This window comes from Pelophylax lessonae, assembly GCF_965119305.1.
Source record: "Pelophylax lessonae genome assembly, chromosome: 2".
Lineage (NCBI taxonomy): Eukaryota > Metazoa > Chordata > Amphibia > Anura > Ranidae > Pelophylax > Pelophylax lessonae.
The window spans coordinates 474059985-474083522 of NC_138769.1; the positions used below are offsets into that span (position 1 = coordinate 474059985).

At 43.5% G+C, this 23538-nt stretch overlaps 1 protein-coding gene across 1 annotated transcript; it reads left to right on the plus strand.

The window, feature by feature from the left end:
- Window positions 1-626: 626 nt before the first annotated feature.
- On the plus strand, window positions 627-3426 carry LIG4 (DNA ligase 4). Its single transcript, XM_082247372.1, has one exon. It carries the CDS (start codon window positions 661-663, stop codon window positions 3394-3396), a length of 2736 nt encoding a protein of 911 aa, XP_082103498.1. The 5' UTR covers window positions 627-660; the 3' UTR covers window positions 3397-3426.
- Window positions 3427-23538: the final 20112 nt, after the last annotated feature.

The following is a 23538-nucleotide window of genomic DNA, read 5'->3' on the forward strand; positions in this document are numbered from 1 at the left end:
GTAAGCGCTCACCGTCTCTCATAGTATTAGCCACCCTCTAAAACCTATACCCCATTTTACACCTCTACTGTTATAATATCATAAAGAAAGTGGAAATGATGGCCATAAGATGCACTGTTTAGCTGAGCTATGTGAATAATGATTTAGGTGTAACATTTTTGGGTAAATTTTACACTAATATCTTACTTTTTTTTTTTTTTTTCTCCAGGTTCTTGTGCCTGTTCTTTTGACACTAGTGATCCCCAGACATTAACCAGCCACTACTACAGAAAAATCCCTCTATCTCTGTTGATCAGGTTTGTCTCATCAATGTCTTTGAATATTTTTTTTTTAGCATTAGGAAAGCAATGAAAAAAAGGGCAAAGCTGTTTTGTATCAAATGGAACAAAGTCACTGTGAAAATATGTGTGTGTATATATCCATCTATCTATATACATACAGTATGTGTATATACATATGTCTGTCTAAAGATAGAGCTTCACACATGTTTTGTCCCTATTCTATCTAAAACTAAAAAAAAAAAAGTTTTGGGTTCAGAAATACTTTAAAATGATCATGTCCCATTAATAAATTTGTATTTAATATGTGTGCGTGTTTGGCTGGGGACTGAATTTCAGACAAATATTTCAGGCTGATTTCTTTTAATTTACAGAATTCCTGATGTCTGCATCTAGCTCCTCAAATTCTGTGGTCAAGGGCACTGTAGCATCGCAAGTGCCATTTGCTGATCTTTGCCGTATTTTGGAAAAAGTTCAGGGGACAAAGAACCGAGTTGATAAAGTAAATATTTTTAAGCAGTTTGTTGACTCCTGGAGGAAATTTCATGATGCTCTACATAAAAATGACCCCAAGACAACAGACTCTTTCTATCCAGCAATGCGACTTATCCTGCCACAGTTGGAACGGGAGAGAATGGCATATGGAATCAAAGAGACTGTGCTTGCCAAACTATATATCAAAGTTCTGTGCCTGCCCAAAGAAGGTAAAGATGCTTTGAAACTTTTAAATTATAGAACTCCTACTAGCTCAAGTTCTGACGCTGGAGATTTCGCTGCAATTGCTTACTTTGTTCTTAAGTCACGGTGTCGACAAGATGGGAACTTGACCATACAAGATGTCAATGATCAGTTGGATGCAATAGCCAGCAACAATGCAGCTAGAAAGAAAGAACTCATAGAAAAAAGCCTTCTTCATTTGATTGCTAATACTTCTGCTCTAGAACAGAAGTGGCTTATAAGAATGATTATTAAAGACATGAAACTTGGGTTTAGCCAACAAACTGTGTTTTCCATCTTTCATCGTGATGCTGCAGAACTTCACAATGTCACCACAGATCTTGAGAAAGTGTGTATTCAGCTACATGACCCCAGTGTATGTCTCAGTGATGTGTCCATCTCAATGTTTTCTGCTTTCAAACCCATGCTTGCTGCTATTGCCAATATTCAACAAATAGAAAAACAAATGAACCACCAGAGCTTTTACATTGAAACTAAGCTTGATGGGGAGAGAATGCAGTTGCACAAAGATGGTGATGTGTACAAATACTTTTCCCGAAATGGATTTGATTACACTCAGCAGTTTGGTGGGTCTCCCCTTGAAGGTTCCCTAACACCATTTATTCATAACGTGTTTCGCATGGATTTGCAAAACTGCATTTTGGACGGAGAGATGATGGCTTACAATCCAAATACAAAGACATTTATGCAAAAAGGGAACAAATTTGATATAAAGAGAATGGTTGATGATTCTGATCTCCAAACTTGTTACTGTGTGTTTGATATCTTGATGTTTAATAACCAAAAATTAGCTCATGAAACACTGAGAAAAAGGTGTGATATCCTTCATGAAATATTTACTCCAATTACTGGGAGAATTCACATTGTTCAGAAAAAAGAAGCTACCTCCAAAAAAGAGGTTGTGGATGCACTAAATGAAGCCATTGACAATCGTGAAGAAGGTATAATGGTAAAAGATCCTATGTCCATTTATAAACCAGATAAACGTGGGGAGGGGTGGCTGAAGATCAAACCAGAATATGTTAATGGACTAATGGATGAGTTAGATCTTCTAATTGTTGGAGGTTACTGGGGCAAGGGCCAGCGAGGTGGCATGATGTCTCATTTCTTATGTGCTGTAGCTGAAACCCCAGCACCTGGAGACAAGCCATCGGTTTTTCATTCTGTGTGTCGCATAGGCTCTGGCTACACAATGAAAGAGTTGTATGACCTTGGTTTAAAGCTGGCTCCTCACTGGAAGGTTTACCGCAAGAGAGAGCCTCCTTCTGATATTTTGTGTGGAATTGAGAAGCCTGAGGTTTATATCCAGCCTTGTAACTCTGTCATCATTCAGGTAAAGGCTGCTGAAATTGTTCATAGTGATATGTACAAAACTAACTGTACTCTACGTTTTCCTCGAATTGAGAAGATCAGAGAAGACAAGGAATGGTATGACTGCATGACTGTTGACGACTTAGAACAATTCAGAGAAAAGGCTTCTGGAAAACTGGCTTCAAAGCACTTAGATATAAATGATGAACCTCAGGAAAAAAAGCGGAAAATAGCCCCTAAAATTAGAAAGGTCATAGGAGTGGTTTCACATCTAAAAGCACCAGATTTGTCTAACATCACAAAACAGTCCAATATGTTTGAAGAAGTTGAATTTTGCGTAATGAGCGGAATAGAAGAACATTCAAAGGCTGACCTGGAGAGCATGATCGCTGCATGTGGTGGCATAGTTGTGCAAAATCCTGGGCAAGACACCTATTGTGTCATTGCTGGAGCTATAAACGTTCGAGTAAAGAACATCATTTCATCAGATAAGCATGATGTTGTTAGAGCAGCCTGGCTTCTTGAGTGTTTTGAAAGCAAAAAGTTTGTCCCTTGGCAGCCTCCGCATATGATTCATATGTGTCCATCCACCAAAGAACACTTTGCCTCTGAATATGACTGCTACGGTGACAGCTATATCACAGATACTAATGTCAGCGAGCTGAAGGAGCTGTTTAGCAGAATGCCTGACACCAAGGAGAAAATTCCTCTGGACATGATTGCTGACCTAGAACAACGTTATTCATGGGAGGAGACTTTCCACAGTATATTTCGCCAATGTGTTGTATACGTAGACATGTTTACAATCATTAATGATCCTGACACTAAAATTCCAACTTCTAGTTTAAATATAACTGCATTACAGCTGCGATTTCATGGAGCCAAAGTGGTGAGTCTCCTTCAAGAAGGAGTTTCTCATGTAATTGTAGGCGATGACAAGTCTCGATTAACAGAGATGAAAACTCAGAGGAGAACATTTCAAAGAAAATTTAAAATTGTTTCAGTTTCATGGGTTTTGGATTCAGTGAAAATGGGGAAATTCCAGATGGAACAAAATTATTTATTGTAACGCAATCTGATGTTTTAAAATTAAGATGTTTAATAGTGTATTTGTTAAAAATATTTTTTATAATTCTATTTTAATCATTTTTGGATTTAAGGTTAACGGAATTTTGTCTGCTATGCATTTTATTTTACATTCATTTATATGTAAGCTTGTTTTAATTACCTTTCTTTGTATCTTAGCCTTAAAGGAGCAACAATGTGTTTCTGCCGTTAAAATATCTACTTTTAATTGTGGTTTGTGTTTACCTTTTTAACTCTTGTTTTAGAATTTTCAAATAAAAAATATATTTTTTTATTATGAATGATGGTGACACGCATAGCGTTGTGTGTTCTCTTTACTCGCCTGTCTTGTGTGTGGGATCATTAGTGATGCAGTAGTGTCATCTATTTTGCATTACACGTCTGTTTATATTGGTGCCGATTTTTGGCACATGCCAATTCTTTTATGTGTATAAGCTGGTATTGAAATAATAAATACTACACTATGAGTATGTTTTGGTAAATGTGGGATTATCTTCGATCTTCTTGCTTAAAGGGGTCAACACTTTTTGGTGAGTGTGCTTTACTATCATCACTCGGTATATTTATATCTTGCATGGTGAAAACTATATTTCCCATGATACTCATGCACTCTGCAGTGTAGTTGAGCATCATGGGAAATGTAGTTCCAAAACATCTGGAGTGCCGAGGTTCGCCATCACTGACCTAATGTGTTACTAAACCCAGGACCCTACATTAAATATATCTGGTCTCCCACAGTACACAGAACGTGGAAATGCAATTATTTTAGTAAATTTAAACTGCTAAATACTAGAACTGCACAATCAATCGTTAAAATATTGCAATCTTGACGGGGGCGTGGCTTGGATGTAGAGCGGAACGGACGTCTGCCCTGAGAGCTCCTGCCATCCTGATTCAATCTATGCCATCCTGGGGAATCCGCTGACTGTACCTGCCTAGGTTTCATCTCTAACTGCTGGGGATCGATATCCTGCCCTAATATGCCGTCCAAGGGGAAGAAATCGGCAACTCCGTGCAAGCCTGCCACGCGCCAGGCCCTGCCTGCGGCCTGCCCGGACGCCATCTTGACGGAGCGGCTTCGGGCCTTGCTGGCAGAGATGGAGGATGCGCGAGTCGCCAGCCCTGATCCGGCTGTTCCGGGCAAGGACGTGGGAGCCGATACGGCGGTCATCCTGCAAGCCATCGAGCACAGCAAGACCTCGCTTCTGGTCCGCATTGATCATCTTGCGGAAGAGTGCAACTTGATCCGCAACGATCTCGACAAGATCCGAGGCCGCCTCACGGAGGTTGAGGACAGGGTATCCACGACGGAAGACTCGACGGCCCGCCATTCTGGCCTGCTGGATGCCCTGCAACAAAAGGTGGACACGCTTATGGCTAAGGCGGATGATGCGGAGAACCGCATGAGGCGCAACAATGTCCGGGTCCTCGGCCTGCCTGAGGGAGCGGAGGGTGAGACCCCGGCGGAGTTTGCGGAGGGGTTCTTCAGGCAGCTTCTGGACCTTCGGGAGGTATCGCCCACGTATGTGGTGGAGCGGGCACACCGGGTCCCTACCGGCAAAAAGATTCCTGGAGCCCCTCCTAGACCCTTCCTGGTCCGCTTCCTTAATTACCGGGACCGGGACCGCATCCTGGGTGAGGCCCGGAAGCACCCCGAACTGCGATTCGAGAATGCCTCTATCCAGCTCTATGCGGACTTCTCGGCTGACCTCCAGAGGAAGAGAAAGTCCTTTACTGATGTCCGGCGCCGACTACGCGAAAAGGGGGTCCAGTACGGCATGTTATACCCGAGTCGGCTTCGGGTCACTCATGGGGGCACGGTGCGGTTCTTCAATACCCCGGACGACGCGGATGCCTGGCTGCTGACCATTCGTTGAGAGGTGTGAGTAATGGCTCCTATCTGCACTGCTGTTCTTCCTCATCCTGCCTGGATCCGTGCAGCTGCACCCCTTTCTCTCCCTTGCTTCCCTGGATGACTCTTTGCCCCGGTTTTCTTCACTCTGGATCCCTGGGTTATCCTCTCCCTGTTTTTGCCTTGACCCCATTTTTTATTTTCTAGATGAGACCTTAGTCTCCCCTTACCTCATTGCTCCTTGTTGGGATGGTTTGTCTTTTCCTATGCTGAGGAGCTCTCGGGCTCTACTACTCTGGTGTCCTACACGGAAAATTGTTATTTTTTATTTATTTTTTTTGACACTGCGATTGACTGTTTATTTTTCCTTTATCGCCCTTTTCCCTTGCCACTGACTGTGCAGTGGGGTGCCACCCGCCTCCCCTGTTTTTCGCGGGTGGCTCTCTCACGGCACCACATGCTTGCGGCCTGAAGTAACTGTTTCCCTCTTGTGGCCGCAAGAGGTACCACATGTTTTTGGGATGAAGCCGTGCCAGGGTGTTGTTGTTTTCCTGGTCGGCAGGGACTATTTTTTTTGGGACTGTTTTAATTTTTCTTTTTTATTGTTGTTTTGTGCTACTGGGTTTTTCTTTTTTTTTCTCATGGCTGCTAGCTCACTGTCTTATATTTTGTGCTCAGACGTTCTCTCTATTATGTATCTTTACCGAGTACTGTTTGATCCTTGGTCCGGCCAGTGTATAACTGGTGGGGAGGAGTGTGTGGTGTGGGGACCTCCCCTCCTGGAGCCGCTGGGTCGCTCCCTCCCTGGGATCCTGCAGCCGTCTTGCTTTGGATGCCATGGCGGGAGGTATTAAGCTGCTTTCGTGGAATGTACGGGGATTGAATAATAAAATTAAACGTTCCCTAATGTTCAAATATCTCCAATCTCATAAGCCGCATATTCTGTTTCTCCAGGAAACGCATCTGACTGGGAGCTCGGTACTGGCACTGCGCCGGCGCTGGGTGGGGCATTCCTTTCACGCCACGCACTCCTCCTATGCAAGAGGGGTATCTATCCTTGTCAACAAGTCGTTCCCATGCCATATAGAGCAGGTTGTTACTGATCCGCAGGGCCGATATATTATTCTTGCATTGCGGTTTGAGGCCATTGTATGTGTTTGTAAATGTATATGTGCCCCCGCCTTTCTCTAGTGCTGTGTTGTATCTGATTTACGAGCGCCTGGCTGCATTCTCCACCCCGGGGATCTTCCTAGCTGGTGACTTCAATGCCATCTTGGATGGGACGCTTGACACATCCAACACGAGCAGGCAAGGGTGCCCTGAATTTGTTCACTGGGCTTCTGCCTTACAGCTAACTGATATTTGGAGGTGGAAAAATCCTGACCTCCGCCATTTCACACATGTGTCGGCGCCCCATAGGTCTGGATCGCGTATTGACCTCGCCTTCTGCCCTCCTTCGGCTCTCCGGCTTGTGAACTCTGCCGTGTACCTACCTTCGGGTTTGTCGGATCATTCCCCGCTGGAGCTCACGTTGGAGCTGGGGGGCCGGAGGGGGAACGAGTGTTGGAGGCTGGGCACAAGATGGCTGCGGGACTCTGGGGTGGAGGAGGCGATGCAGGGCAAGATCTCTCAGTATTGGGACCGTAATGAGGATACATCTACACCTATGATTTGCTGGGACGCTTTTAAAGCCACTATTCGTGGGGAGTACATTAGTGCTATTAAGGCGGCCAGGGTGGAGGGCGCTGCAGAGCTGCTGGCGTTAGAAGAAGGGGTATCCTTGGCTGAATCTGATTTTGCCTTGGATCAGACTCCTGAGGCGCACTCCTCCCTGGTCCAGGCCCAGAGGGCGTTACATTTGCATGTCTCCTCGGCCGCCTTGGCGGAGGTTGGCTCACTCAAGGCTAGAGTGTTTGAGGGTGGTGACAAGAACGGGAGGCTCCTGGCTAACCTGGTGGCGGATTCTAAATCTCAAACAGTTGTCCCCCTTATCCGAATGGAGGCGGGGGACACCACTGCGGACCCTGCTGCTATTCTTGATGAGTTTCGAAATTACTATCAACGTCTGTATTCTGTGCCCTCCCCTCCGCGGGACGTGGTGGACCTGGGGGCTCTTGGGGATCTCTCCTTGCCGCACTTGGACGAGGATGAGGCCGCTTCCTTGGAGGCGGACTTGACCTTGGAGGAGGTGGAGGCGGCCATCCGCTCTCTTCCCCCCGAGAAGACCCCGGGTCCGGACGGCCTGCCGGGGGATTGGTATAAAATGTATATTGCAGACCTGGCCCCCAGATTGTGCAGTCTATACCGAGCCAGTCTGGAGGCTGGCGCGCTTCCGGACTCATTAGCTCAGGCCCACATTGTGCTGATCTTGAAACCTGGCAAAGACCCTACCCTCTGCTCGGCCTATCGGCCGATTTCCCTTCTTAATTATGATTTGAAGATTCTCACAAAAATCCTTGCCACTAGGTTGATGAAGGTCCTCCCGCTCTTAGTCGACATTGACCAAACGGGCTTCATGCCGGGGAAATCTACGGACATCAATATCCGCCGGGTGTATACACATCTGCAAGTCCCGGCGGAGGATCGAAGTCAACGAGTCTTGGTGTCATTGGATCTAGAGAAAGCCTTTGACTCTGTGGCCTGGCCCTACCTTAGTGAGGTGCTCCGCTCGTTTGGTTTTGGTCCTACCTTCCGCAAATGGATTGACATACTTTACAGTAAGCCTCAGGCACAGATCAAGTTGGGGGGTAGGGTGTCGCCTGTATTTGATATCCGACGTGGCACCCGTCAGGGGTGTCCACTGTCGCCGGCGTTGTTTTCGCTGGCGGTGGAGCCCCTGGCGAGGGCTGTTCGGGGTTCCGGAGAGATCGGGGGGATTCGGGTGGGGTCCCTGGAGGAAAAGCTGGCGTTGTACGCGGATGATATCATTCTGTTCCTCCGGGACCCGGGCCCCTCCCTCCGGGCTGTCCTGGCCCTGCTGTCGTGTTTTACGGAGCTGTCGGGCCTCCGAGTAAACTGGGAGAAATCTCTCTTGCTCCCGGTGGACGCGGAGTCCCGGACACGGGCGGACCCCTCTTTGCCCTTGTGCTGGGCGGACAGTGTCAGATACCTGGGGGTCACGATCTCCCCGAGGGTGCAGGATTTCTGTGCTCTGAATCTTTACCCTCTCCTCCAGTCCTTCAAGGACAGGCTCCGGGCGTGGGCGAATCTCCCGCTGACTTTGATTGGGCGCATAAACCTTGTTAAAATGAAGTTGTTGCCTCCCCTACTATATGTTTTGCGGCAGTCGCCGGTGTGGATCCCGAAACGGATCTTTAGAGCCATTCATTCTCAAATGACCACCTTCATATGGGGGGCTCGCCCCCCGAGACTGCGGCTAGCTGTCCTACAGCGGCCCTGGACGCATGGGGGTCTGGCTTGCCCGGATTTCTTCATGTATTTCATTGCAGGTCTGTTGACTCATGCCCACAACTGGCTTGTATCAGATGACGCGAACTCTGCGGTGGTGCTTGAGGCGGCGCTTCTGGGGTCCTATGAGACACTGCGCAACGCCCTGTTCCGTGGCGCCCGTGCCCCATATCCCCTCACCAACTCTATGAAGGCGGTCATCAGGGCTTGGGTGCTGGTCTCTCCTTATACTAAATCTGACCCCCACGGGCTCTCGCCTAATACCCCCTTATGGCGCAATCCGGAGTTGCCTGAGTTCTTACTCATTCCTGACCCGTCTCTGTGGGCCTCTAGGGGTATAAAGTGTCTCTCACACATTTGTCAAGGGGAGGGTTTGCTGAGCTTTGATAGGCTTAAGGCCAATTTTGATCTACCCAACTCATACTTTTTCAGGTTCCTGCAACTTCGCCACGCCTTTCGGACTCAGTTTGGGGGTTCTCCCCTGATATGACTCCGGCGGATTTGGAGCTCCTCCTTAGGGACGAAAATCTTCGGAAACCGCTGTCCTCCATCTACAGATCCTTGCTGCCAGGCGTGCATGTGGGTCTGGAGAGATTGCAGGAATTCTGGGCGGCGGAGGTGCGGGACCTGGACACGGAGGATTGGGAGGATGTCTGGGACTACCCGTTTAAATATTTGGTCTCCTCGAGGGACCGGCAGGTCCAATTTAAAATTGTACATAGGTTCCACCTTACGCCCTCCAGATTACACAGGGTGTCTTCTGACATCCCGGATGCCTGTTGGCGCTGTAATGGGGATTCCCCGTCCTATACCCATATGATCTGGCACTGTCCGTCCCTGCTGGGGTTTTGGTCTGAGGTCCGGGGTTTCATTACCAAACTGACTACTATTCCTATCCCGGCTGAGATTGAGATTTGTATTTTGGGGCTGGTGAACAGGCTGGCCCATTCTGTTGCTACACGTACCCTCCTGGGGCTTCTGCTCTTCTATGCCAGGAAACTGGTGGTGATGCGTTGGAGAGCCCCTGGGATCCCGACATTGTCACAATGGAAAACGCTGGTGAACTCCATGATACCTCTATATAAAGCGGTGTACAAGTTTAGGGGATGTTCCAAAAAATTCCACAAAGTGTGGGATCTGTGGTTGGATGCTGCAGATACCGCTGATGATTCCTCGGCTCCGGCCGTTGATGTAACTCGACCAGCTACTTAGGTTTATGTGTATATATGCTTTGTGCTATGTGAAGCTTGTGATTTACGGTGTGCACTGGACCGCGATTAGGACCACCAATGCTTAGAGGACTCGGTACATACCTGTGATACTCTTGACTATCTTTGAGCTGCAGCCACTGTTGGGGGGTTAGTGGGGGGGTTCCCCCCCCCTATTGTTTGTTCTGCTCTCTATGTTCTTTTTGTTTCTCTTTTTTTGTTGTTTTATTTTTTGAGCCGGGGTATGCCCAAATGGCTCTGTTTTGTATGTTGCTATAAAACTTAATAAACATAATTTTCAAAAAAAAAAAAATATTGCAATCTTGATTCGAGCCCCCATACGATCTCAATCCAGCATTTTTACGATTCAGGCTTGCTATTTCATCCATCAACGGGATTCCCCCACTGACAACTGAAATGTAAAAAAAAAAACACAGTCACAGCTTGTTAAGGAGTGGGGCCGCCGCTTGCTTAACAACCGATGACTCTTTTACCTGTCAGAGGAGTTCCCCTGCTCACAGCTGTAAAAAAAAAAAAGCAATTGGCAATGTTTATCAACAACCTTGCTGAAGGAGACAGATAAAAAGATACATTGTATCTTTTTTTTTTTATCGGTCTGTTTCTTCATTTACAGATCAAAGGAATGAACTTTGGTCTGCAAATTGAGTCAGTTTAAAGTAACCTTGTCAAATATTTTTTTTTGGTTTTTATTAAATTGTTTAACCCCTATTAACCCTTAATTTACTGTACCCAGCCCTATTAATTCCTTATTCTCCTCCATTTAATTATTATTTTCCTGCTAATTTTTTATTTATTTCTGTTTTATAAGCTATTGATAATTAAAACGTTTTTATTTGTTTGCTTTGCTCATTAATATTTTTACACCTTTTAACATATATTGAAAAAAGCGTAAAAATAATACATTTTATTCTATTCGTAAAATAACTTTTCAATGCTTTGTATCATTGCTGACAGCTGAAGTATAAACAAAAACAGTTGCGGTAGGTATCAGTAATGGTATCTTTGAGTAAAAAAAAAAAGACCATAATCTAACTTAATGGTAATTTTTTGGATTTCTTTAAGCATTACATTATTTTTTAATCCATTTCTTTAAATTTGATTGAAGCCTTTCAAAGAGTATTATGTCTTATTTCTCCTCTCACCTTCCAGGACAGCAACACCTAAAAGATGAGAGGCTCCCCCCTACAGGAAACACAATCGGTTCACAGCTGCTTAAAAGGCCCCACCCTTCCCCTTGTCCCTCAGAATTGATTGTGTTTTCCCTACAGCAAAACTTTTTTTTTTTTTTTTCTCTGACCAGAAGACCTAGAGAGTCAGATGGTACCCCTGTGATGCAGGATTAGGAGCGCTGGTGAGGGCCGCACTAACCTGCATGCCTCGAGCTTCTCACAGGTCACCTCATGATGTTGTACAGACAGTTCGGGCACAGTGTGGTGATCCCCGCATTTGTCCTCTGCTCAGCAACCTGGATCTCCTCCTGTCCTCCCCAGCATAAAGAGAGCTGTATGCTGTGAAGGGCCAGCCAGATAGCGTAAGCAGCGACGAGGGGAGGACTCAGTGTGCTCTAAGCCTCTCTCTAAAACTGGAGTTTCCAGCCAGAGCACAGGAGGCAGAACACTGGCTACGGGAAGAGGGCATACGACTTTAGTGATAATTAAGCCAGTGGGCTGTAAGGAGCCAAAGTCTGCCTGGAACCACATCATGGAGAAGGATGAAGGAAGGGCAGCACAGGCGGCTGCGGCCAAGAGCAAGTTAGGGCCAGGTAAGTGCTTTTTCTGAGGGGAGTTTAGAAAAAGGCAGAATGCCCTAACAGGGACAGCAAAAGAGGAGAAAGGCTGTCTGTTATTCCCCCCCCCCCCCTTTTTAAAAAAAATTGGGTCTCAGAAGAGGTGTGTGTATGCTGCTTCTGCAGCCTAACTGTATGCTGTGTATGTGTGTGTGTATGCTGCAGCCTGACTGCAGCTCCCCAGCTGCGACAGCAACTTGGAAGGGGGTGATTTTGGCCGCTATCCTCATGTGACCTTGAGGATAGATAAGCAAGCCCTGTACCTGTGGTAAAGGGGAAAGACAACAGTGGTGAGTACTTGGCTTGGGAGCTTATAGAAAAGAATCCCTAATAGCAGCCAGGTTGTTTCTGGGCTTTGAGATGGTACTCCCTCCTTAGTACAGGGTGCTACTATCTTTTCCCTTAGGCCTGGGAACAAATAACCCATAGGCTTTAGCTAGACCAATGCCTACAGCTTCCTTTTACCTCAGGAGATGCTGTGGTTATTGCAATATTAAGTTGCCACCCTCTCACTATAAACCCTATTGTATATCAATAAGGGTAAATCTAGTGAAGGGGTGAGACCTGTTACACAACGAGTCTCTTACTGGCTATTTCTGCCTCTGAACAAGTTAGACATTCCTAAAGGGTTAAATGAAAGGGATGTGAAGTGGTCTGCATGAGTAATACCACAGTTTTGTCCCTGGTCAGCAATGCACACCAGATAATCTGAATATATTAGGCCAGCTGCTATGAATCTGGCATGTAGATCCAAGATGGTTCATTTAGAGGTTTTTTTGCTCTTAAAAGCCTGCCTCCTAATTGTTTCCCCATATGGTGGAGAGGCACAATAAGGGGTACCCTTGGGAAAATGTTTTCTTTGTGGGGGTTGTTTGCTATTTATAACATCTTAAAAAGCTCAAACCTATTCCTCCTTGCCCTGCTGTTATATCTGTTGGCGTGTAAGAGTTAATTGGGACCTCTTGTGGTTTGGGCTACAGCCCACCCTTTTGGATGAACTAAAAGCATAATTTGTTATCCTGCAACCCTTGATTGATGGTTTCTTGGTGCAAACCTCTATGCAAGAGCTACATATACTAACTTGTATTTAATGTTTGCTTGTTAAGCCCTACGGGTGTCTGATTGCCTCCAGGCTAAGATTGTGTACACCATATTTTAATAGTTAATTGATCTCTAGGTCTATGCTCGTTAAGACCTTAGATGCTGGGAGATTTGGACTTGCTCCCACCTGTGTGCGGGCTAACTACACCTACTAATACTTATGCAGTGGTAGGGAAACAGCTACAACTACTGTGGTGTATGCACCCACCTTAGACTTTCATTATTTGGAACTACCCTGGTTCTCATCTGGTGGATAAAGGTTTAGTATCTAGAGTCCAAGCTATGCCTATAATAGATTTTGCCCTTTGCTGGGTATTTCTTAGTTGAATACACCATGACTCTGACTTTGCCTTGTCTGGCTGCACATCAGAAGCCCACAATATGAAAGTTTATTTGTGTCTTTTCTAGTTGTTTTGCTGCTCATCAGAAATACACAACACTATGCCTTTTTTATTTTTACTGTGCCTTGTTGAGCATCAGAAATACACAACATTGAAGTTTTTGAGGCTTTTCTGTTTAATTTGGTTATGTGACTCTTATGGCTATTAGAAATACACATTCATTGAAGGTTGTGGGTGTCTTTCTAGTATACCTTATTTTTCTGTACATTAGAAATGCACAGCATTGAATTTTGTTGGTAACATATCTGTTAGTTATATGGCTGTACCCTGTTGCTAATCAGAAATGCACAACAATAAAGGTTGCTAGTGACATTTCTGTTATACGACTACCCTAATACTAATCAAAAATGCACAACATTTACATTTTATTAGTAACATTTCTGTGAGTTATATGTCTGTACCCTGTTACTAATCAGAAATGCACAACTTTAAAGGTTGCTAGTGACATTTCTGTTATATGACTACACTGTTACTAATCAAAAATGCAAAACATTTTAATTTTGTTAGTAACATTGAAATGCACAGCATTGATGGTTGTCAGTGTATTTCTGTTATATAACTGTACCTTGTTGCTAATCAGAAATGCACAACTTTGAAGTTTGTATCTTTTCTATTAATTGTGGTTATACGACTGTATCCTATTGCTCATTTGGAATTCACATCTTGGAAGGTTGTCGGTATCTTTTTTTTTTTCTGTTTTCATATTGGTTATATGACTGTACCTTGTTAGGCATCACCAATACACAGCTCTGAAGTCCGTGTCCTTCTGTCTTTATATTGGTTATATTGCTGATCTTGCTACACTTCAGAAATACACAACATTGCAGTTTTTGTGTATTTTTGTTTTTTACATTTGGCTACACATCAGATTACTCAATAGTGAAGACAGTTTGTGTCTTTCCTATTTATATTTATTAACCACTTCAATACAGGGCACTTGTACCCCCTTCCTGCCCAGACCAATTTTTAGCTTTTAGTGCTCTCACACTTTAACCTCCCTGGCGGTATGATTATGTCTGGAAGTTTATACCAAAAGCGGTACAATTTTTTGCATGGAAATTTGGTGTTATGTATTATAGGCCTACAATTCTTAGTAATTACTGACTTAAACCTGACCAAACAAGACTCTAGTAGACATCCCAGATGTGATAAACTTTGAAACACAAAATCATGAATTATAATCTCATAAATAATGTAATTTTATTCAATAATGTAGTAAATAGGGAAATTTGTCAAAGAAAGAAAATTCAATACACATCCTGCGTGTGATAAATTTTGAAACAAGAAACTACACAAAGTCCGACGTCACAATCAGGACAATGGAACCTGGTTTCCTTTCGGACTTTCTTTCCATTGCTATCACGTTTTGAGCAGCAAACTACACACATCCTGGTCGGTGCTGCCTTTTTTGCAGTTGGCGGGATATAGTCTGCAAAGTGACGGCCGGTCAGACGTCCTGGGTTGACCACGTCAACAGCGCGACGTCCAGGTCTATTTACAACTCCTGATGGTGTCTGGTGCTTTACAAAAATCTGCTCAGCCACCTTCCAGACAAACTCGGAATGAGCAAGAGGCTTGTCACTGTTTGCTTTGTGCAGGATGTAAGCGTTCCAAAGACATTGTTCCAGAAGATGTCTGAATATTTTTTTATAATATTTTTTTGCTGTTTTCGCACAGCCGGATAGAAGGTCATGGCCTGATCGGCTCTGTCGACACCTCCCATTGTTTTGTTATAGTCAATCACGACCTGCGGTTTCAGCACATCTGTCCCACATTTTGTGTGGACCATGGCAGTGGAGGTATTGTGCACAGTGCTCATGAGACACACGTCCTTGTCTCGTCATCGCGTTGCCATCATCTTACCCTTCTGCCAGGCAACCATTTCTCCGGTTTTTAGTTTTATTTTTCACAAACAAAGATGGCATGTCTCATCGGTTAGGCCTAATGGTACCATATGCGTCGGTTCTATTTTGTAGCAAAACATCATATAGTTCCGGGGACGTATAGAAGTTGTCCGTGGTCACACAATATCCCTGGTTCAGCAATGGCTCCAGAAGTGTAAGGACGGATGATGTGGCCATCCCATAGCCGCTGTACCTGGGGTTGAATTTAGTGCCTTTGCCGGTGTAAATTACCGAATTCCAGATGTACCTCATGGATGACTCGCAGAGCATATATGATTTGATGCCAAACCGCGCTCTTTTGGATGCAATGTACTGAATCCAGCTTAGGCGTCCCTTGTAGGCCATCAAACTCTCATCCAAGCTGACGTCCCTTTCTGGCACGTAGGTCCGCTGGAAATTGGCCACAATAATTTGCCATACCTCCCAGATTTTTTTCAGTTTGGGCGCAGGATGCGTGGCCTCATCAAACTCCTCATTGTTTGTGAAGTGGAAATACTTCATAATCAGAAGCGATCTTCAGACTTCACGGTGCCAAAAAACGGAGTGGCCAGTAGCCTGTTGGTGGTCCAGTACCATTTCTGGAACGGTTTCCCCACCAACACCTGAAGAAAGAGGAGTCCCAGAAACAGCCACATGTCCTCTTTCGTCACCGGTTCCCACTTTCTGATTCTGGAAAACCTGGCATGCAGCATAGCGGATTGCTGCTCTTGGTAGCGATTCGTCTCCGTGACAATTTTTTCAATTACCTCCTCAGTGAGGAATAATTGCAGGTATGCCAGAGGGTTGTCACGCTCGACATCTACCTTCATCCCAGGTGATCCAGTGAACGGGAATCTTGGGGGCGCTACCTGGTCCGCATCGCAATCAATAGTGCACCAAGTGCGCACATTGCTCAGGTCAGGTGCAGGGTCATCGCCGTTGTCACTTGCCAGATCCGTGTCAGTGTCAGACGACAAATCACCCTATGACTCGCTATCGCTCACTTCCGCGAGCACCTCCGGGTCGCTGTCGCTGCCGCTGTCACTCAGCTGGTCCAAAAGCGCTTTAGACTGGCGCTTTTTTGATGCCATAATATATATTTTTTTTGGGCACAAATCACAAGTATAATGTCAGAAGGGGCACTGTACTGTCATATCTGAGGTAATCTGTGGTGATACAGTGTAATCCTCTCAGATTACATTGTATCACCTCTTTTATTTATTTTTACTTTTCTAAATTCCCGCCCAGTTCCGCTCCCGTGCGCCGCCTCTGCTCGCAGGGAACGGAACCAGGAAGTCAGATGCCGGTCACCCGGCGATCGGAGCGAAGGACATCGCTGGATCGCCGGGTCAAGGTAAGTGCATTACTCGGGGAGCTAAGGGGGCTCCGCTGGCACTCTGCAATACTACCCCGAGCGTGACTCGGGGTTACCGCTCCTGATAGAAAAAATTAACCCCGAGTCACGCTCGGGATCACCGCCAGGGAGGATAACAATTACTCAGTCATGATACACTGTACCCAAACAAGATTTTTTATCATTTTTTTCACACAAATAGAGCTTTCTTTTGATGGTATTTATTCACCGCTGGGTTTTTTATTTTTTGCGATATAGGCATTTTGAAAAAAAAAAAACTTTTTTTAATTATATTATAACATTTTGCCAATAAGTAATTTTTCTTCATAAATTTGGACCAAACTTTATACTGCTACATATCTTTGGTAAAATTAGCCCAAATTTGTGAATATTATTACTGATGGCGGACCTGTGTTGCAGATCCAGATGTGGTCACTGATGGTGACAGATTTTGACCGATCCAGATGTGCTGTGACCAATCCAGATGTGCTGTGACAGATCCAGATGTGTTGTGACAGATCTGGATGGTGAAAGGTTCTCTTTATTGGGGGGGGAGGCCTTGTGTGCACAGTAATGTTTGTAGCAATTGTCACTCACTCACTGATCCTAGCTCTCCTCCTCACACGATCGGTGTGTGAGGAGAAGAAGCCGGATCAGTACTAAGGGCTATGTTTTGATTTGTGACTGGCTGTGATTGGACACAGCCGATCACTTGGTAAACAGCCAATGGAATTGGCTGTTTACTCTGATCGGGGATGGGCTGTGTCCAAGGGACACGCATCATCCCCGATCGCCGCAATGTGCACCCCCGGGGGGGCGCGCATTAGCTGCTCTTCCTGCGAAACATCCGATGACGGCCAGTCAGGATAGTTTAACCACTTTGCGGCCATCATTCTGTTATATGGCGGGTGGGAAGTGGTTAAAGAGCCATAGCTTGTTGCACTTTTGAAATACACAACATTGAAGTCCATGTTGTATCTTTTCTATGTTGGTCTATCTAGTTGCACTTCAGATATACACAACATTGTTGTCTATGCTTATGTCCTTTATATACATCTATTTTCTGGTGCTGTGTGTCAGTAACGCACAATCTATGATCTTTTATATTTGTGATATTAGTTATACAAGTATCACTTTTATTTTAGACCTTATTTTCCAGAGGACATGGAGAGGCCAACAGTTCTGGCTGCAGAAACTTCAGATGTGAGGATATACAGTCTTTTACATTGAGGCATGTCAGGGGCATTCCCTCTGCCTGAAACCTGGTAGGGTTGTAGGACACTGGAAGAAGGTTATACAAATCTGCTTTTTTAAGAACTTTGTTCATAGGAGTATTATGGTCTGAAGATGCAGTATCAGAACTTTTTTGACCCATATACCTAACTCAATAGGTTTACAGTTTTATATGTATCCTTCATATCATCCTCTTAGCAGAATTGGTTGCAGCAAACCAATGTTTGTGTTCTGCTCCTGTTATGGCCCTAATCTGAATTAGGGATCTGCTTAATGTATCCCTCATCAATACCAAAAGACACTCAATAGTGTCGGAGTGGATTATGATTTCAGACATCTGGTAGGATACCTGATCTCTACAGAATGGATAAAATCATTCTTTTACCAAGCTCCTTTCCACTTAATTTTATTGCATTTGCGTGCAGGTGTATAGGGAGTTTTGGATATATAGAGCATTTTCACAACTGACATGCCAACATTCAGATGTGAGGGAAGCAGTGTTAATTTCGTTGACTAAAATGTTTTCGTCGACTAAATTAAAACAATTATAGTCGACTAAAACTAAAATGTCATTTTAGTCATAAGACTATAACTAAAACTAAATTAAAAATTGACATCAAAATGAATACTATTCTGCTAGCCATTTCTAAATCGGCAACACAATTCCATCCAGAGCCTGTAATAATCGCACATTAAAGTTTAAACCTGTATTGCACCACCACGTAAGCATAGGTAAGGGGCATCTACTAAGCTGCTGAAAGAGAAAAAAATAGGAAAAAGGCTTATCTGATATTTTTTCTTAAACTTTAATGCTGGTAATATTTTCAGGTAATATGTGCAAAGACATTACAGCCAATAGAGTTTACAGTTTTTTATTTATTTTTTTTTTATTTTAAAGTTGCACTTCTGTTTGCCAAAAAACAATATTTTTGTTTGTTTAGGAAACTCGGTTTTATTTATAAAGACGTTATTTATCACAACGGCTAAATCTGTGTTTGTAGTTAATACCCATAATAATAACATATTATTACATTTTTACTCCTGGAGTATATAATTTGTTTGAAAATTCTAGAGAAATTTTTAAATAATGCATTACAATTTATTTTAACCTATTCGATTTGTAGTTGACTAAAATGTACTGGAGATTTTTGTCGACTAAAATATGACTAAAACTAAAATGTCATTTTGCGACTAAAACTAAAATAGCATTTTAGTCAAAGGACTATAACTAAAACTAAATCAAAATTTGCTGCCAAAATTAACACTGGAGGGAAGTATTAGGTTTGGTGTATTTTGGGTACATACCTGTCCAGCTTTCTGAGCCCAGGAAATAACCTTCCCTTAATCTATTTCCCTTTACGTGGGCTTCCCTTTATCCATTGCTATGAAAAATTAAATAATAGATTAAAGGGGACCTGCAAGGTTTGTCTGTCAGGGAGCCTTTTTTAAATCATTCTTCTGAACAGAGTAGTGTTTAAGCCAGATCCTCTTTGTTGATCAAGGTAGTGTCCTTGTACAGAGCAAGTCTTGGATTAGTCCTTTTAGTGGTCCTAAGAAGTGGTACAGGCATGATAGGCCGCGATTGCTAGATGGTTGAGACCGTCAACCTTGCTAAGCTACTAAATTCACAGGTTTTTTGTTTCCATATTTAAGAACCCTCTCCTCATAGATTCTGCATCCAAAGCAGAGAAGGCAGGGATATTGGTGGAGCAAACCTGCTGATCAGCCTCTTCAATACTTCTTTTAATTCTTAATACCTTTTCTCATCAGCAGTTCTAGCAGTCGTGTGACTTCTGTTAGTGTCCAGCCGAGCACTGGTTAAAGCTTGTAGGAGTTTTTTTTTTATCTTCTGCCCTGATTGTCTTATGAGGCTGCAGGACCGTTAACCCACTGTCTGGACAGTGCTGATTGGCCCTGTACTAACACATGCTCTCACTAGCAATACACACCAAACTGAGCATGTGCAGCTTGCCCCTAATGTTCTGTTTTATCAGCAGATTGGGGACTGTGGAAGAAGAGGAGGATCAGCTAAGACAGGATTAAACAGCCTTTTTACACAATTCAGTATAACCAGCATGCTTTACTGCATATACAAACTGATTTTACTGTTGTTGGTTTAGTAATACCTACATTTTTGGACTTTTTGAAATTTTGGGGATTTATTTAACTCATATGGTTTATTTAAGGTGGTGTATGAGAATATGAAAAGTTATTCATGTTAAGCACCTAGTCTATGGAATCTGTCAAAAAGTGCACTTACACTTAAAGGGGCAGGCTCACATTTTACATAGGCTTTGGAACGTGGAGAGTAGAGCACCAATGGTATTGTCTTTGAATAACATATACAAATAAACGAAGCCCTGACACTTCATCGTGACGGACTTGGATTAATTTTATGCTCATAGCAATAATTGAAATTCATCTGTAGTGGATCTAGAATAGCAGGTTAGCCTGGTTTCTAGTTCTAATCATTGTTTAGATTCTCTAAACCCTAATGGTGCAAACAAACCCATTGTAAAGTTGAGTTCATATTAGGTGTTCTTTTTAAGGCAGTCTCTCACGACAGAAGTTTATGGGCAATAATCAATGATCATTGTCTGAAAATCTGGTTCCTGAGCTGTCATGCTAATAAAGTGGCTTGAGTGCTTTCTCAGCCCCAAACCTGGAATAAGTATGCAGATCAGTAAAGTTAGCGCAAAGTCAGAATAATTTATCTGCATATTTTTATCCAAAAAAAAATTATAGGCAGATCAGTGTGAAGCATTAGGCAATTTCATACAGAGACCAAGAATGGGAGCACAAAAATCTTCCAGCTCTTCCGGGAATCTTAACTTTACCATTTGTCCTTCTTTTCTGACTCCTAGACATGCCGGGAATCCCCCCAAAAATAGTGTATATTGTGTTGTTTCAGTGTCTCAACCATCGGTTTCAGTATCCGCTTCCTAGTCAATGACTCCTGTGATAGGTCTGCATAAACTTGTATCTCTACTTCTTCATATTTTAAAAGGGGGTGACTTTTAACTTTTCCCAAATCTGAGATCTTGTTTCGTATCTGTGGAACCTCACTATGACGTCTCTTGAAGATTCTTTTGGTGAATTTCGTGGTTTACTGATCCTGTGAATTCTTTTGTTGTCATTTCTCTTCCTAATAGTGGGTTTACCACTGTTTCCAGCATTTCTGCTAGTTTTTCTTCTGGCAGACCACATATCCTTAGGTATTTTCTTCTATCTCTATTTTCCTGATCTTCTATTTTATAGAGTAAATCCCTTTGTACTTTTTGTGTTCTCCTCATTCTCTCTTTGAGTATTTTTAGTTCTTTTCCTTGGCATTCCACTTTTTTTTCCACTTCAACTCTTCTTAACATTTGCCCAAGTTCTCCATATAGGGTTGCCATCTCTTTTTTAATAGTTTGTTCTAAGTTGGAAAACATTTCCCTAATTTCTTCTCTTGTTGGGAGTTGATTTTTTACTCTTGATTCTTCCTCTCCACCTATATCAGGAACCTTGTCCATCTGTACGTTGTCCATCTGTATGTCTTTCAGTATGGTAGTATTGCTTTCTTCACGTATCTCAGTCATTTTCTGATTGTGGGCTTTTTTGTTGCCTTCATTACTGTGTTTTGGTTTTATTGACGCTTGTTTCTCCTTGTTTTCTGTCATCTTCTCTGGGGTCATATAATTTTTAATAGACCCAGGGCTGGCACTTAGTTTTGGTGGTTTCCCTCCCACATCTTTTGTTGATTTATTTTTCATTTTTCTATTGTTTAATAATTTTACTTTCTTAGATCTGTCTTTATAGCCCAACAGCCTTCACTCTGTTAATAGTCTTTTACAGAGAAATCCTAAGGCTTTTCAGTTCTATTAATGATGTTAAAGTAAATTTCCAAGACATTCTGACAGATAAAAAAAAAAAAAAACATCAAACGTGCTTTTAACCTTAGCCCGGGAATAGCTTATAGCATAGATTTCCACATAGCAGTCCACTCTGGTATCCTCTGCTTAACCAATAGGTGGCCCACAGGTGAGATTTTCTGATCACTCTGTATCATTTAGCCTTTATTATTGTTGCTTTTACAGTTGCATTCAGAAAATTACCTCCTTATTTATGACATAAGATGTCCTAAGGCAATCTGAATTCCTCATAATACATTCACAGCCGTTTAAATGAATGAACTGTCTCAGATCCAGTGCACAGCCTCTCTGATTTTTAATAGGGATTTTTAATTCACAGAATTAGCACAGTTTAGCAGTTTTGATTACTTCATATGCAGTGTTACCTTATATTTGCCTACTGTGCAGCCTTTGTTTTTGAAGTTTAACAGAGAGAAAAAAGAAAGGGGGGTATAACCCCTCTCACCTCACCCGACCACCGGGGGATTACTGGAGCCGCTCCTCTGCTTTTCGTCCTGCTTCAACGGTTCTCTGTGTAGCTCCATGTAGTCCAGGAATCTCTCCTCCGGCTGAGTTTCCTACACACCGCTCGCCGGGCACACGTGTCCTCCCGGCGTCAGCGGTGTCTCCTCTCCCTCTGAGCTTGGACGCTCTTCCTGCGGCTCCTCCTCCGGTGAGTGTCTGGCCGCAAGTGTAGGCGCACATCCAGGCATACGGGAGACAGGGAGCTAAATGTGCAGAGTGAGGCTGACGGGACAGGCGGGGTTCAGCAGAGGGGTAAGCGGGGATAATTCTCTGCAACAATCCTCATCTTGGAAGGGCGCTTCCCGGGTTCACTCCACTCTCCTCACTGGCGCCATTTTCAGATTAGACATTCTTATAATATGTCAACAAAAGTTAGATTTTATTTCCATCATTGACACTTTCAAAATTACAGAAAAATGGCGTCTGCTAAAGTTTGGGCACCCTCCAGAATTTATAGCATGCACTGCCCCCTTTGCAAGGCTGAGACCTCCCAGTGTCATGGATTGTTCTTAATCATCGTCTGGGAAGACCAGGTGATGTCAATCTCAAAGGTTGACCTTGCCCCAACAATCGGCACCATGGGATCTTCTAAGCAGTTGTCTAGAAAACTGAAACTGAAAATAGTTGACGCTCACAAAGCTGGAGAAGGCTATAAGAAGCTAGCAAAGCGTTTTCAGATGTCAATATCCTCTGTTTGGAATGTAGTTAAGAAATGGCAGTTATCAGGAACAGTGGAAGTTAAAGCAAGATCTGGAAGACCAAGAAAAATATCAGACAGAACAGCTCGCAGGATTGTGAGAAAAACAAAACCCACGTTTGACTGCATGATCCCTCCAGAAAGATCTGGCAGACACTGGAGTTGTGGTACACTATTCCACTATAAAGAGATACTTGTACAAATATGGTCTTCATGGAAGAGTCATTAGAAGAAAACCTCTTCTACGTCCTCACCACAAAAATCAGCGTTTGAACTTTGCAAATGAACATATAGACAAGCCTGATGCATTTTGGAAACAAGTTCTGTGGACCGATGAGGTTAAAATTGAACTTTTTGGCCGGAATGAGCAAAGGTACATTTGGAGAAGAAGGGGCACAGAATTTAATGAAAAGAACCTCTGTCCAACTGTTAAGCATGGGGGTGGATCATTCATGCTTTGGGGTTGTATTGCAGCCAGTGGCACAGGGAGCATCTCACGAGTAGAAGGAAAAATGGATTCAATACATTTTCAAAATATTTCAAATTTTGGACAGTAACTTGATGCCATCTGTGAAAAAGCTGAAGTTAAAGAGAGGATCGCTTCTACAAATGGATAATGATCCTAAACACACCTCGAAATCCACGGGGGATTACACCAAGAGGTGTAAACTGAAGGTTTTGTCATGGCCTTCACAATCTCCTGACCTCAACATAATTGAAAATCTATGGATAGACCTTAAAAGAGCAGTGCGTGACAGACAGCCCA

What these genes read in the sequence shown, in the direction of transcription:
- LIG4 (XM_082247372.1), top strand. Translation starts at nt 661, where the DNA reads ATGTCTGCATCTAGCTCCTCAAATTCTGTGGTCAAGGGCACTGTAGCA.